Source organism: Pelecanus crispus, chromosome 2 (genome assembly GCF_030463565.1).
Source record: "Pelecanus crispus isolate bPelCri1 chromosome 2, bPelCri1.pri, whole genome shotgun sequence".
Classification (NCBI taxonomy): domain Eukaryota; kingdom Metazoa; phylum Chordata; class Aves; order Pelecaniformes; family Pelecanidae; genus Pelecanus; species Pelecanus crispus.
Genome location: NC_134644.1, coordinates 162,913,863 through 162,930,330, shown reverse-complemented (window position 1 = coordinate 162,930,330; position 16,468 = coordinate 162,913,863). Strand labels below are relative to the sequence as shown.

The 16,468-nt window shown below is 38.9% G+C and overlaps 1 protein-coding gene across 1 annotated transcript in view; it reads left to right on the top strand.

Moving 5' to 3' along the window:
* TMEM65 (transmembrane protein 65) overlaps window positions 1-15,881 on the top strand; it is a 30,922-nt gene extending 15,041 nt beyond the window's left edge. Inside the window, exons 2-7 of the mRNA XM_075705451.1 lie at window positions 7,166-7,210; window positions 9,360-9,427; window positions 10,722-10,776; window positions 12,004-12,046; window positions 13,089-13,194; window positions 14,750-15,881. Coding sequence (XP_075561566.1) covers window positions 7,166-7,210; window positions 9,360-9,427; window positions 10,722-10,776; window positions 12,004-12,046; window positions 13,089-13,194; window positions 14,750-14,845 — 413 coding nt within the window. The 3' untranslated portion in view covers window positions 14,846-15,881. The remainder of the gene's footprint in view (window positions 1-7,165; window positions 7,211-9,359; window positions 9,428-10,721; window positions 10,777-12,003; window positions 12,047-13,088; window positions 13,195-14,749) is intronic.
* The last annotated feature ends 587 nt before the right edge of the window (window positions 15,882-16,468 follow it).

The following is a 16,468-nucleotide window of genomic DNA, read 5'->3' as shown; positions in this document are numbered from 1 at the left end:
CCTGGTCCACTGCTGCTACGAGGCACAAGCACCCCATGTTATTAATGCGCTCTGTTTCGTGCTAGGGCAGTGGGAGGGAGCATCCCTGTTTACCCGGGTGCTGCAAAGGCTGTCATCAGTCAGCTTCATCCTCTAAGGGAGGTGTACTGCTGGCTGTGAGCACGGGATCACGCCCCTGGGCTTGAAAGCCAATGGTGTTCACTCTTCTTCATAAATTACCTTTTTTTTTTTAAACCCCTCTTCTTTCCTGAGGAAATAAGTGTGGTGGGAGAAGGGCATAAGGGAGTGGAGGGGTGGGAATACACAAAATAATCTCTGAATTTCTCAGATTTCTTTTTAAGAATAGGGCCTGGGGGGAACACTGTTAAATAAATGATATTATAATTATTTATGCACCTCCCTAGGTATTTCATGGGCACTAATATGTAGGCATCAGTGATGCCTAATGCTTTTCTATTTAAAGGTGGTGAAAGCCCTCTACTAGATTGGATCTATTTGGTTGTGCACAGAGCTCCGATAACTCTTGTTAACAAATCTGTTGTGGTGTCCCACAGAATTGCTTTGCTTATCTTCTTACATGAACCTGCTATGGAGGACAGCCGAAAACCTAATCTCACACCCTGATAATACATAGATACTGTGATCTCATTTGTTTCCACTTCCATCACTGCTGCTGAGCTGCTGCTCTGCTTAGCTGCAAACTGGTGAAACGATGGATAGATGCTTATCTTGAACCAGAGTGGCCCAAGAAAAATCAGTGCTAACAGAAAAGTGCCAACACCTCATCTTACTGAAACACAGTTACATATCTGGATCAGCTTAATTCCACTCTAATGTTAGTCTGAAGTACTCACCTGGTTTTTTTTCCATAGCTAGTGGGGAGGGTGTTAATAATCCCAGCAGAAGATTTGGTCATTCAAAGACAGAAGAGTTTACTATGCCTTTAGGAGGTGTCCCTCTAGCTCACAGGAACTCATTGCAGTTCCTGAGTGTTGAGATGGAGAGGGTGAGGAGGGAAAGAAGAGCCAACCTCCTTCTGGGATGATGGGTATTACTTTGGTTTTTCTGAGGAAGAAAATTTTGGCTCTGTGGGTGGCTCACTCCAGTCAGGGAATTGCTGCAGCCAGCTGATTTCTTGGCAGCACTCGAGTACCATCTTTTTTTTTGTTTTTGTTAAATAATATATAACCATTCACTTCTGGAATGTATAGATCAGAATACCACATTATTCTTCCTGTTCAGTCTCCTCAATGTTACCATGTTTCTGGCATTTTTATATGAACACTTCCCTTATGCCCTATTCCCACCTGCCCAAAACCATACTTATTGCCCCAGGAAAGGAAAAAAACAGCTGTTTTTCTGACATTTTCCATACCTCTCTGAAGGAGACAGCTCAAACTCCATATTTCTATCCTTACCCTGCATCTCCATTACAAACTGCAAGTCCTTTCCGCATTGTTGTTATTTTAGCTGATTAACCGTCTTGAATCTTGAGGCAAGCATCTTCAAGGTTTTTAAGGGAAGGAGATGGAACATAATCACTGTGTAATTTTCTACAGTGTTACAGAGAGAATAAAAAAGGTCTTCAATGCCCATAGTGTCCTATTTGTATTTATGCAGAATATTTGTTTGGACATAGTTATCTTTTCAGGGATAGTAGAGAAATGATTCTATCATGTCCTCTGTCTATTCATCTCTTACTAGTGCTTCGCTCAGCTTTCTCTTCTTGTGTGCATGTGACTGAATGGGCTAACAGCCAAGTTTATATTTAGCACTGCACAAGTCAGCATCCTTTCATGTTTTAATTGCTGTAGTAACAGGAAACCATTTCTGAGTTAACAAATGATGCAGAATTTTTTCTTTGCTACGAACTCATGGATTGTTTTGGGGTTGTGTTTTTTCACCCATCTGGAATATTAAGGGAACCCAAATGAAGATCAGTGGACATGGTTTTTCAACTTTGTGTTTTGCTGTATGTACTGAGGTTTTTGCTTTTTTTTTTGTTTTTGTTAAAACCTTGAGAAAAACAGCCTAGGAACAAGGAGAGATGGGGATGTGCCTTATGAGCTTATTCCGTGAATGAACTAGTACATCATAGTCAGAATTTACTCTTAAGGTTCCACCCTTAGATACTGAACAAAGCAATAACACACATCTTGTTTCTAGGCTCCAATCCTGAATTTTGGAGATAAAGACCCTCTTATGAACTCATGTGTAAAGGAGTACCTCTTTTTATCAGAAAGCAATTGCTTTGATTTCTTGTTCGGTGCAAGTGAAGCCCTTGCTGTCTCCATGACGTGTATCTGAATGACTTGCTGAAGTGACCCAGACAGGCTTTTTGGACGAAACAGATTGATGCATTTGAGACAAAACCCTCCATAACTTCCAGATGAGACACTAACCTTCAGAGCCTACAATGAGGTTATAATGGATCTAGATTATTAATATTTTTCATATTCCTCTCCCTTACCTTCTTGATATTCATTGTTAAAATATTAACAAGTTGGTCACTATTTAAAAATCTATAAAATACTGCTCATATTCTTGTCTTAGATTTAACAATACTCAGCTGTAGCATTTATCTTCCTAGGGTAGCACTGGCCATAGTACCTGTTATCATTGTTACGTGTTTCTTGCCCCTGTGTGACAGTAACAGATTTAGCTATAAAATTTTATGTCAGTGTTAGCTGCAATTTGAATAAAACATAATAATATGTGCCTTTAGGCTTGCAAGTTCCCTTGTATGCCAGTTCATAGAAAAATGGATAATTCAAAAACCGGTGATGACAACGTTCTGGTTTTTGGTTGGTTTGGGTTTTTTTACCATCTGAATAAATGCACCGCCATTACCTGCTAGTCAGTTGGGGGTTTTGTCAGCTAAGAATAATAATCTTAAAACTAAATTGCAAGTACTGTCTTGATTTAAATTGGCTACAATTGGCAGAGTTAATTTAACTTGCTGGATTTGGGCCAAGTTGTGGATAATGGTATTATTTATGTCAACAGTTTTACCTCTCCTGCTCTGCCCTCCCCTCCCCACCCCCTGTTTCTGTCTATTTAAAAAAAAAAAGTATTTAGTTAGCAGAAAAGTGATAGTGCAAATTCAAAGAAGCTCAAGAACAGGCTTAAGAGGCAGTTAATTTTTTTTTCTCTGTTCCCCAGAATTTGCTAATTCAGGGCTTGTGACCTGTATTTCACTTGAATCTTGGTTTATAACTTTATGGAAATTAATATCAGTTAGAAAACAATAGTATTCCTTACTCTGCCATTTCATTTTATTCCTTCTGCAATTAGATGAATTCTGGTGTCTTATTCAGCACTATGGCACAGGACGAGCTGGTGAATGGCTGTTGTGAAATGCAGCACTGGAGTACTTTAGGGTTTTTTCCGCAGACATTTAAACTCTGAACTGTTTGATTCTGACTGAATTCAGTTCTTGAAAGGGGCTTCTGCAATTTGGACTTTTGTTTTCCCTCCAGTAAAACAAGTGAAGGGCATGTTTCCTTTGCTGTATTCTCTGAAGGTTTTTTTTTCTTGTTTTTTTTTGCTGAGCCTTGAAAATTCAAGTAGTGAGAACAGCTTCCTGTGAATAAATACTCTATTCTGAAATAGGTTTTGCTATCTAGAGTTTTAAAGAATTGCTTTAAAGAATTTTTTTGCTCTCTAAGAGATGTGTTCCCCTGGTGCCTTCATATCTTGCAGAGTTTAAGTATGTTAGGCTTTAAAGAGGTGGTATTGGAAGTGATTCTGTAAAAAGGTTACTTGTTTCATGCCACAGTGGTTATTTAATTCTGTCTGATTTAATTATTTTTTTTCCTCCCAATGTCCCAGCTTTAAACTAAGCCTTGGCCTCTGTGAGTAGAGCTGAGCTGGTCCAGCACCCTTCCCTGTAGCAGGCAGTGCTCTGTACCTCGCAGTGGTGGGGCGCACTTCAGCTGTCAGTGGAGTCATCTTTGTCCTTAAAGCCTTCTTCTGATGCTCCACAGAGGACAGCCGTTCCCTTGAGCCTGGTCCTGCAGGTACTGCGTGACAAGGTCCTCAGCAACCTGCTCTGACTTGGCCCTGCTTTGAGCAGGGTGGGACTCGATACCCTCTCCAGGCGAGAGACGTGTATCCTGGCTCAGGCACAGCGGGTGTCAGGATTGGAGCTTCCCTCTCTGGAGTGTAAGCACTTAGTTATCTGATCTGCTTCTGTCAGACGACTTCTATCCTTGTCTCATTAATACATGTGATCCCAGATTTTTTTTTTCCAGATTAATTTTTATCTCGATGAGGGAAGCTGTATGTCAGGCATGCTTCCTGATGAGTTTAGCAAGACTCTCTTATTAAAAAAAAGAAAGTTCTTATGGATGCAGCAGGAAGATGCTGTTACCTACACAAGAGTTCCCTATGGCTGGACAAGAGCAGTCTGGTCTCCAGAGCATGGTGCCATCATGAAAATTAACACTCTCCCAGCCAAAACCAGCACAATCCCAAGGCACCAAAACAGGTTATGTCAGTGATGAATTTTTGCTTATATTTGATCCCTTGCTGTTTCCCTCTACCTTGCTCTAACTTATCTCTCCTCTACCCCCAAAGTAGTGTCCCCCAGCCTCCTTCCCTTTAAAACCAACCCAAGATAGTCCTTGATTTGTGTTCTAAAGGAGAAGGTTTGTCCTTTTCAGTTAATGTGACTTGAAACACCCATTATTCATAGATGTAAAAGATTGGGGTTTTTCTCCTACGAAACGCTTGTCCTCAATTCCTCCTTGTGGTAATAAGCTTCTAAAATCAATTATGCACTGGCTTTTAGCTTTTTAATAGCTTTCTAGCTACACTGAATGGAGTGTAATTATGTAGACTGCCACGTGCTATCAAACTCAAACATCAGTTGTAGTTAAATCCACAGGACTGATGTTCTAGAGCTTTGTAGTATTGTGTGACAAACTGTCTTCTGTGTTGGTACCCAAAATACATCACTTGGGAATTATCTAAATTAACTGGATATCATAACTGGGGCAAGCTATGAAAAGATGTCTTCCTCGGATGTAAATAGAGTGTTTCCTCGAAGTTTATGTATGCTGTTACAGCTTTTTACCAGTAAATCCTTGCATATGGAGAATTAGACTTGATGGATAGATGGTACTTCAGCGGGGCTGGTTTCAGTGGCAGTGTCACATGAAGCCAAGGAACCACGCTGGTCAGTGTGATAGCTTCCCGTTGGAGCAGAAAGCTGTGGAGGGCAGCAGACTCTCAGTGACCTCCTGTGCTTGAGTTTGTGATTTTGGGTTTTCATTCTCTCCCTGGCATCCAGCAGGATGGAGGAAGAGGAGGTTAGGAAAGCTTCGTCAGGAATGTGAAACTGCTGGCTTAGGTTGCCTGGCCACCCCCAGGGCATCAAGAGCTTTTGGAAACTGTGGCCTCAGTTAATCTCTTCAGTTCAAAGTGGCTCTGATTTTTCCCCAGTGTTGTATGAATTTGCTGTCTCTGAGAAAAGCTGCTGAAAGGGCAGTACTGGTGTATACAGGCGGCTCTCTTTTTTTCCATGCTTCTGTAAAAGCTTTGCTGAACCTGTGAGGATGGAGGGAGACCACATGCAGGCAAGTGCAGAAGTTTGTGTTGGGAAAATGGGTCCCACCCTCGGTCCCATCCTTCCTGAACACAAGCTGAAAATTTTCGTGTGATGTGTTCTGGCTGTCGGGCACCGGTGATGCCTGCAGCTTTGGAAGGTTGGCTCTTGCAGGGCTCCCCTGTTTACCAAGGGATGTTCTTATGTTCCTCCTCCAGCCTGAGGTCTGAATCTGTGAATTCCTTGGCATTTTTGGAGGGGGGGGGGGAGGGAATCTTTATTTCTGTAGTATTTGGGCTGTACTTCTCCCGCTTGCATGATGAGTACCACTGACGTTTGTAGACCTTAGGTAGTTTATTGGGAAGAAGCAGCTTTTCAGTAACTGCTAATGTTTGAAAGTTGTTATAGTTTAAGACCTTAAATTTATGAAATTATATAGGAATTCAGTGTCCTGGTTGTCTGAATATTGGTGTTACAGCCTAACCGTTCCCCCCCCAAGTTAATTTAAATGAATATTTTAGTTTCTCCTTTACAATAGCTTCGAATGTAGGAGTGACTTGGATGCAGGGATACGTGCTGTAGTCTGCATAGTTCAGACATGCTCAAATAATTCACAGCCTATGTTTGCAGCATTGTCTTTTAGTGTGCTTGGCTGCCCCAAGTAAAATTTGAATACTTGAGGTAGTAGTGTTGTAGGCTCCTCTCATGTTTTACCATTTTTTACCTTTGCCTATAGAAGTTACCTAATCAAAAGTATGGAAGCAACTTGTCAAAAGCTCAGTCTTCATAATGCTGGAAGATACTGGGGCAACTTTTTTTTCTGCTTTAAAAAGGAGTGTTATGCTCAATATCCAAGTTTAAAAAAAAAAAAAAACACCCACAAACCAGCAAAAGCCTAAAAAAGTAGCTTGTTTTCTTTCGCTTGCCCCTGTGAAATGGGTGGCTGTTGCTGCTGCGTTCTGTACATCACCTCTAATAGACTGCATTAGCTTCCTATAGAGTACTCTGTTAGGTTCAGGAGTGATGTCCTCATCCTTCCAAGCTCTTAATGGTTTGTTGCCAGGATACATGAAACATGCACCAAATGACCAAACTTGATCTGCTCTTACTGAAATCAGTGGTCTCTAATGTTGTCGTAGTATTTTTCTTTTATTCTCATACTAGTTATTAAAAGATGCCTTCTGTCAGAACAGAAATGGTAGGAGTTTTTTTGCAGACTGTCTCTGGAAGAAAGGATGTTGATGCATGCTTAGAGGACCTCTAAAAACAAATAAAATACAATTCTCTTTAGATGTCCTGGTTTTTCTAATTTTAGTGTTTTTACTAATTTTCAGTAATAAAGATGGCTGTCAGGCTGCTTCTAATTTATGCTGTTATTTTGCATAATCACTGTACTAGTTTAATCTTGCAATACCATTCTAAGACTTTGTGCCTTTTAACATCATGTTATCTTTTGTAAAAATAATAAAAATGTAGATGTAAAGCATTTTTCTTCAAATTTTAAACCTCTTAACTGCTTTTTTTTGCCTGCTAGTAATTTGGTAAACACTTTATAGTATAATAAACTGAATTTGTGATGAACTAGCTAACTTTCTCATTTCATTTTGACTTCTCTAGAGAAGTTGGAAGTTGCACCACCATCTCCCGGACAACTGAAACATGGTAAAAGATGAATGTTTGTTGAATGTGGTTCAGTACTTGTGCAGTCTGTCTTTGAATTGCTTCATCTTTCTCCTGCAAGTGCTGGTCTGTCCTCATCCCTGTCGTATTGGAGTAACAGAAAACCAAAGCAAGCACCAACAGTCACTCACTCTGCCTTCTTTGTTTCGTAACACCTCAGCTGGAGAATGTGCACCATTTAGTGGAAGTAGGACAGAAAGCCTAAATGAAACCACGCTGTTCAAAGCCAGCAGCAAACATTGTTTTCGTAAGCCAAGTGGTGTTGATGCTGCAGTACCTTGGGGGGGGGGGCGGGGGGGGGAGGCGGGTGTGTTTAAGCTTAAAACTGTTGACTTGCTTCTTGTTGCGTATATTTTAAATGGACTGAGAAGTGGGATAAAATTGTAGAGAAACTGGAAATAGATTTGGTATTCTGTATAATACCATGGTCATTCAAATTCTGATTTAGTTTCCAAATCAGTGTATTTTTGTTTTTAAACTCTGTCAGTGAGCAAACGTATTTGGTTGAGCACTTTCCTGTTCTAGGTATCTACACTTACTTTTCTTTGGTTTTTTTCTTGGTTCCTGGGGTTCTGTTTAATCCATGGATTCCAAAATTGTCAACTTCAGTAAGAATTTGAGCTCCCTTTGTAGCTCCAGAGTTCAGTGCACACATTCTGAAAATACTAGGCATCTCTGTGTGCTTTCTTGTTATTTATGTTTTTCGGGTTTTTGTCCTGTGGTGGTTTAAAAAAAAAAAACAGTAATTTAGAAAATTTCATACATTCTGTGCTTTGGTCTTTTACCTGTACATTTAAGAAGGTATGTGTGTTCTTGCAAAGTAGTTACAGAAGTCCAAATGTGTTCTAGTACCTGAGCATGAAAGATCTCTTGAGTGTGGCTTTGTTATTTGTATGATCATGGATTCATGCTGTCTGCAAGAGATAAACCCAAAAGGCACTCATACCAGTTTCTTTTCACATGACTGTGGGGTTCATGCACTCTTCTTTCTTTCTTCTTCATGTGTTTCCGTCTCTAAGTTTATAAAATATAGGAATTATTGGTCCCATCTGAAGTGGGGAAAAAAACCCTAAATAGCTGATGCGTTTTAAATGTTAGAAAGTTAGAACTTTTTTTTTTAAACTGTATTTTTAGTCATGTAGCCTGTCAATGGTGCCGTACTTGGTCTCATGATGCTAGCACCTTGAAACTCAGCTGGAGGTGATGCTATGCAAAGTCAATCCCATCTCCATCAGAAGCTAAAACTTGAGAGAGAAAATGGAGCAGGACAAAAAGGAATGATACAGTAGCACTGTGCTTATTGTTAGAAAATATTCAGACCAGCGTGTTCCAAGTTCCTGCAATAGAAAATATTTTCAAATAGGGCTTACTTGGAGTTTCAGGAGTGAAAGGAAAAAAACACATGAAACAAAAGATGGAACTTGATTTCTTAAACAATGTATTGAGGAGCAGCTTCAAGTCTAACTTGTCGTCATCGTAGTGCCCAAACAAAATCAAGATACAGAAGTTTGGGTTGAATACCGAGATAATTAACACTGTATGACACACTAGTGAAAATCACCTTAGCATTTGCAGATTTAGCTGAAGGAGTTTTGATAAGAATCGCCTAGCTCCAGGCAATACTATTACAATATGAATTTTTAGGAATGTGTGAGGAAGATGGAGCTCTTGCACAGGAGTACAGGGACTTGCAGAGGAACGGGCTTTATTTCAAACAAGAGAAGAATACAGGGAGTCTGGTGAGACAGTTTAGTAATCTTCAGTGATACTGCAACATCAGTTGGAAGGACTGGAGATGGTATCAGAGTTTGTGTAGTTTTAAATATTTCTCTTATGCAGTTAGTAGGCATAAGTGGCTTCCATCCAAAATTGTACAGGTATTTGCGAAGAGTAAGTTGGTTTATTTAACTGGTTCTTTGCAAGCCATTAGTAACGCACGATGTGTAGCAAAGGTTTTACCAAACCTGCCAGAAATAAAAAGGTCACTAACAGAAGTAGTAGGAAAGGGATTTTGTGTATTTTGTCTTTGTTTCTCTTAAAGGCAGTGTTATACTGACATTTCAGTAGTTCGTGTGAACTAGTGAACTCTCTTAAAAGTATTTATTCTCTCTTTGTTACTTATTTCTTTTAGTGTTCTTCCACAATGCATTACCTTTTGTAGGGTTTGGATTTTTGGATAACGCAATTATGATTGCTGCGGTAAGTTCATTACTTAATTCCTTGATCAAGTCAGTAAGATTCCTATTGTTCAAGTACTAAATGAGTAAATGAGAGCTTTGGGAAGACTCTGTTTCCTCTGCATCAGCTCACTAATTTCTATTTTAATTTTTCTTTTTTAAAGAAAATGTCCATACTTGATTCAGCCTTTGCAGAATGCAAAGGAATGTTGTTCCTTCTGAAGGGCAGTATTGGAACTAATTTTAATGACTTGAGAAGAGGCTTGCTTTTTTTTTCCTCTCCTAATTTGTGCTGCAAGACACACTTATGATCATGTGGTCAATACGGGGTTTTTTTGTACCAACTGATGGTAACGTGATTGTAATGTGTTGATGAATAGGTCCTCAGGGTTTTTACTGATGTGTTCCTTTGTTCTGAGTGATGCAGGCAATGTTAGCGCTGATGCCAATTTGTATTGATGTAGCCTGGCATTTCTGAGTAACACTCAGATATTTTCCTGTTCATTTGGAAGATGAAATGGGCTAGTGGAACAGGAAGATGGATGAAGGCCAAAGATACTGTTCCTTATGTAGAATTATCATTGACAGTGTGATCTTAATCATGGGATAATTCAGGTGGAAAGGGACCGCTGGAGCCACTGGGTCTCTAGTCTTGCTCCTGCTCGGGACCTTCTCAGGGTCTCTAGTCTAACCTCCTGCTCAATGCAGGGTCAGCTGTAAGGTCAGATGAAGTTGTTCATGGTTTTGTCCTGTGGGATAAAGAAGAGCCCAGGGCAGACACTGCACAGCCTGTCTGGGCAACCTGTTGCAATGGTCAACTGTCCTCACAGTGGAAAACGTTTTCCTGTACCCAACTGGAGCATGTCTTGTTTTAATGCATGCACATTGTCTCTCATCTTTGGACCATGTAGTGCTGTTTTGTTGTGTGATTTTGTTTCTTCAGCTGAAAAAGGAGCTATGATACTGTGTTTTATTTGTTTGCTCAGTATTTGTAGAAGTTTGTGTTCAGAGCTGTGCAATCAGCCAAGAATTACAGTGGGGAAATGGTATGCAGAGATAGGGATTACAGTTTTGTCCATTGGGTGGCCATTATGAAACAATATAAAATATTAAAAGAATATCAGAAGTAAGTTTTTGTCCTAGGGGGAACTACATATACGAGGAGGGTAGGAGCTGTGCAGATCTAGTAGAATTAATGTCCGTTTATCCTTTCAATCTTAACATAAACAAGCAGTAAGCAATACTTTTGCCAGTTGAATCAATATAATCTATTTTAACTCCAAATCCCTCAAATAATGAGAACTCTTATTTTTCAGGGAACCCAAATAGAGTTGTCAATTGGAGTTGTCCTTGGAATTTCAACTATGGCAGGCAAGTAATAAAAATGCAGTATGTATAGACTTAATACGGCACATACCTATATTCTAGGCTGAAAGTGGGTCACAGGGCTGGAAATGGCTCTTCCTTGGTCTTGCAGCTGCCTTTCCTAATAAAGAAACAACCTGTGGTTGAAGCAAGGACATATTCCATTTGCAGAAATGGAATTGCAGTTCAAATAGCTTTTGAAATGCTTGTTGTCAGTTCTAATCTAAAAGTTCAAATCCTGGGTCACTTAGGAAAATGTATTTGCATTTCTGTGATAGAACTGCTCTAAATTCCCTAGGGTCTGATATTTAGGTATGTGTATATATGTATTTGTAAGTTGCTGTTTGCAGGGCTAAGTGAAGATCAGTGTTGGTGTCCTTTTACTGTGTTGGCCGGTGTTCTTGGTGGCTTCTCTGCCTCCGTGTGATACCACAGGAAGGCCAAGCAGCCACCCTGCTCCTTCACTGGGCCAAAACTGATAAGCTGTGCTCGACAGCTTTGGTGCCTCTGCAATGTCAGAGGAAAAAAAAAACTGTTCATGGATCCACCAACTGCAGGTGCAGCATTGTTTGAAAGCACCAGATACCTTAATTGAAAATGTATATAGCAGAACAAGTTAATCATTTGGAAATTTGCAGCCCTCTGTTGCAATGCAAGACAGTGACAAGCAAGCTTATCTCAATAAGATCTGCTGTGAAATCATGTATTTTAGATGTGTAACTTTATTCAATCATATGTACAGTATTTATTCCTAAACTGACACAGTTCATGGATATGTTGAAATGTTTATCAGAGCTGCATAAGTGAGTAACAGCTTCTATTTCCAGTGCTGCTGTGCCTCTTCAGGCACTGGAAGGCTTTGCTTGGTGTCCAGTGTTAGCTGTATGAAACTGGCAACCACACATGGCCCTTTTTAACTCTGATCTGAAAAGTTGTTACATTGACTTCCAGGTGTCAGTGTTGTCTTTTTGTATTTGTCAAGTTCTCTTCATTTAAGTTGAGAAAAATAGTTGCATGTCCTATTATTTAGTCCACTGCTGCTATTACAAACTGTAATAATGTCAGAAGAAAAACTCTAAAGTAAAAGAAACTTACTTCTAGTATTTTATGCTGTATATACTGAGAAGAGTGAGGGTCACTGGGCAGGGAGGGAGGGGCGCTGGTTGGTTTTGTTTGTAGTGAAAATACTACTTTGACACCTTCTCCCCTTCTCTTCCCTCTTCCTTCCTCCAGCTGCAGCTTTGGGAAACCTTGTTTCAGATTTAGCTGGACTGGGGTATGTCTGAACTTGTATTAAGAATACTTATTTTCACACAGCCTCTCCCCCCCCCCCCCCATCCCTTGCAAACACTATTGGTACTACTGAACTAAAACATATAAACTCCTGAAATTGCTTCATTTTTTTTTTCCTAGCTCTTGAATTTTGCTTCAGTAAATTACATGACTGTAGAAATGTATTCAGTCCTTGCTAAGAAAAAGATGAAATATTAGGTGGTTCTTGTCGAGGTTAAAGCTGCAATGCCTTAGTTCTGCAACAGAGTAACTCTCCTGCTATTACATTATTATATATTTTAAATTATAAAATTGGGACTTATGTTTAACCTGATTCAATGTAGTCTGTAGGTAATGCTTGCTTTTAAGGAAGTATTAGAACTTTTTCTACAAAAAGTGCGTTCATTAAAATACAAAATGGAAAATTACATTTTTGTGATGTGATATATTGCTGTGATAGAATATACCTAATATACCTCCTCAGATTGTTATGCCTAGATCTGAAGACATTTCCTTCTCCTTAGATAAAACAACTATATATCTGAAATGTTTTCAGATCTAGGCGTACCTATTTCTGATACAAATGGATGCAGCTGACTATTTTTTTTTTTTTAAAGGAAATTTCTGAGTAATTGCTGAAAGTAAAGCTGTCTGTTATGGTTCTCTTTCCCACTTTTCCTCTGACTTTTTTTCTGCAAATAACAAAGCTTATTCCTAACTAGTGTGTGTGTGTGTAACCTTTCCTCCAGTAAGTGTTACTTACAAGCTCTGCAAAAATACAATAATACTCACACCAGTTGTGTCTTAATGCATAAAGTTTTTCTGGAAATATTGCATATTAAATCAGTGAGAAAGTTAGTTAACTTAAATTGCAAAGCGTGACTGTCAGAAGTTTGAACACTTTCCCATATTTGCCTCTCGATGGCTTTATTGGTATGCTGAAGGAAAAGCTATTCATTTTAAGTTCAGTGCTTCAAATATTTCAAAGTCTTCACTAGAAGATACTGTCAGATCCAAAATTGTTTGTTCTTTTCTTGTTTTTCCAGTCTTGCAGGTTATGTAGAAGCTTTAGCTTCACGTCTAGGTCTGTCAATCCCTGATCTGACACCCAAACAAGCTGATATGTGGCAAACGCGTCTTAGTGCACACTTGGTGAGTATCCCGTAGGTAGGCACTGTTTCCATGGAGCTTTTTTTGTTTAAACTAATATGTGATAAATCCTTTTTGTCACTCTGCCATTAAATACTTAACGACTACTAATGTTTTGCACACTTCCTGGAAGGTTTAGTTGTGAGCCTATGTCAGGGAGCATCATGAGACTGGATTGTTTTGGGCTTGGGGGGGGTTTTGTATGCAACAAACCATAAGTGACTAGTAACATGGATAGTCTCTGCAATGACTTCCTGTATGCTAATGCATGTAGCTGGGTTGAGCTCTGGCTACTGTAATAAGATAATTTATTTGAAAGTTATGACCCCTTAGTAGTTTACTCCTCTACAGTCTTTGTCAAGTGCTTGCTATTCATATACCTGTGCTAGTATGTATTCATTTCTAATGTTCTATGATTAGCTTGGCTATGAAATTAGCTTTCCCCTGGGTAAACTTACAGCATTTGAGTAATATTCACTGCCTGGGTTTACAGTTATGGGGCACTCATCTTGCAGATTCATTTTCAGGATGATTATTTAATTAACATTGAAATGTTTGAAGCAGTCCCACTGCTTTAATGAAGAGTGTTAGTTTATTTTGATTAAAGAAACAGATTATAAGAAACTGAGTAAAGAACCAGACATTTCTTTCACTTTGCCAGAATGAACCTTCATGGGGGAAAAAATATTTTTGCAGATTTAAGAGAAGAAACACTTACTGAGGAAAAGTTAAAGGGGAAAAAAGCCTGGTTTTAGCAGTGATAGGTCAAAGCATTGAGTGCAGAAGAATTGGCATGTGGGCAGTGGGCTACCCTCTAGTCTGTCCAACATAAGTTTTCTCAGTGGAAGCCGAGTCTGTGGCTAAAGCCTGTCATTGCACTGCAGTTCATTCACAGTACTTTTCTGTGTGAAGACTTCTGAGCACCTTAGCCTGCACGCTAGCATTTTTTCTTTACGCGCTGTCTCAAATTTCTCAACACTATCCACCTACTGCTGGTGATGTGGTTTGGATGTTGCCTTTCTTATTTCTTTCTCCTGTTGACTTTTACATGTAGGTCAATCATGAAATGTTTTCCAATCTGTTTTTTTTTCCTTCACCTTGTGCCTTTGCTAATTCTCACGTTTCCAAGGAACTCCTTGTTTCTGACCTTGAAGACAATTTGCATTACCAGATGCAAGCAGATAAATTTATAACTGCATCTAAAATGTGTTTTGTGGGTGGTTTGTTTGGTGGTTTTTTTTCTCCTCCTTCTCTGTCTTCCTGGCCTTTCTACTAATCCTTTTAATCTCTGTCTCCTCCCTTACCACCTCTGCAGCTCTTCACAGGTCGTTCCCCTCTTTATTCAGAATTGTCTTTTATCACAGCACATGCTGTTTCTAACCTTGTCATATCTGTGTCTGTCTCATAGATTGTTTTTCTAGTCTGCATGCTAAAAAAAAATGTGGCTCCCAACCAAAAGCTAGAACAAATGGCCTGTTTTCCTGGTTGTGTTGGTACTACACAGCAAATGAGTAACAACTGATCAGTGAGAAACTTAATTTTTTCCCCCTTTCTCTAGGGTAAAGCTATTGGAGTGACCATTGGCTGCATTTTAGGAATGTTTCCTTTGTTGTTCTTCGGTGATGAGGAAGAAAAACTGGAAGAAAAGAATTAACCTTTTTACAAGACGTATACAAATGTAAACTACTGTACCTCAATTATTCAATTATGCTGTCAATATTTAGGAATTAACAGACAGTAAAAATGTATAGACTTGGGAACAAAACCTTCAGCATGTTGTTTTACGGAAACACTAATTTATTGTGGCTTTGTTGTGTTCAGTACTTCTTTTTATAAGATATCATCTAACTTTTTATTTAATTGTAAATTTTAGAAGTGTTTTCACTTAATGGCAACTGATGTTTACCACTTTCCCCTCTGACCTTATTCTTTAATGGATTATTACTTTAATAATCCACCATGGATGACAGTATCACTCTTGAGTTGTGTATTGGTTGCTTAGCAGTTGTAATTGCATGACAGAAATCTCACTGCTGTTCGTCAGGTCCTTCAATGCAGATTATTAAGGAGGTTCAGTGATGAGTAATTTAAGTCCCTCACTTTGCAAGGTGACTGGTTGCCCCCTCACCAGCCATCATTTTGCACTGCCTTTAGATTAGATATTTGAGTCATCTACAACAGTCTAATTTGCATTTTTTCACAATTCTGACTAAGTGTCTCTGAATTGTCTTCCAAGATGATCATTTTAATGCTTTGACAAGGTAAGTGTTTCCAGTGTAGGCTCTTTACCAAGTCATTTTTTTAGTACACCTTCTGTACTTCCATATTCATGCCATTTTCCTTTGTAAACAATATTTTGATAACTGAGTTGAGAGATCCTTAAATTTGTCTTGCTGAGTTTTGAGTGTGGTATTAAAGAATTCAGACCAACTGTTTCAAAACCATAAACAACTTTTTTTTATTGTACTGCTTAAAATAAGGTGTGAACAGTTGATTGGGTGGACAAGTCCAGGGAACACTTCAGGGTATGAATGAGTGCTGGCATTGCAAGTTTGTAATGGGTGGTTCAGTTGAAAGAAAGTGTACTGTCAGTCTGGATTAGAGGACCTGATTTGCAGATTAGAACTTTGTATTTAAGATTAAGCCTTTGCTACTTTTTTTTGCTGTGAGACAATTAATATAAAAAAAAAAACCCCTACAAACAAAGGAGGCTTGAGGCCTTTTTCCTTTTTTGCCTTTTATTTTTGCAGCCTTACTTGGTGTATTATAGATCTGACAGTGCAGTAACATGTAACTGTACTTTTTTATATGGTCAGGAATAAATTGATTACAACTATCAAATATTCATCATATTTCAGGATCTGACTTGCCAATAGCATAATGCTAAACTGATAACTGTTGATTAGAAGAGAGGGTTTCTTAGCTGTTTGAATACCATTTAGAAGAGAGGGTTTCTTAGCTGTTTGAATACCATTTGGAAAAGACACTAAAAAGAGAGGCACAGCCAGGGCATTTTGAAAGTTTTATTGCTGGAATTGTTAGCACTATGGAAACCTAGAAAGAAATGTTTTAAAAAAAAAAAAGAAAATTAAGTCCCCTGATGACTTTTATTTGCTATAGGAAAAGTCTTATTGTAACGTGTATGTTTTGCAGAGCTCATTGCTTATCTCTTGGTCATAAATCTGACTTCTCTGTTCTCATTTCTAAAGCCCTTTAACAGCAGTACTGAAACTTTGACATCAACCTTTAATGAAGGTGACAGTGTTGTATCTGTTTT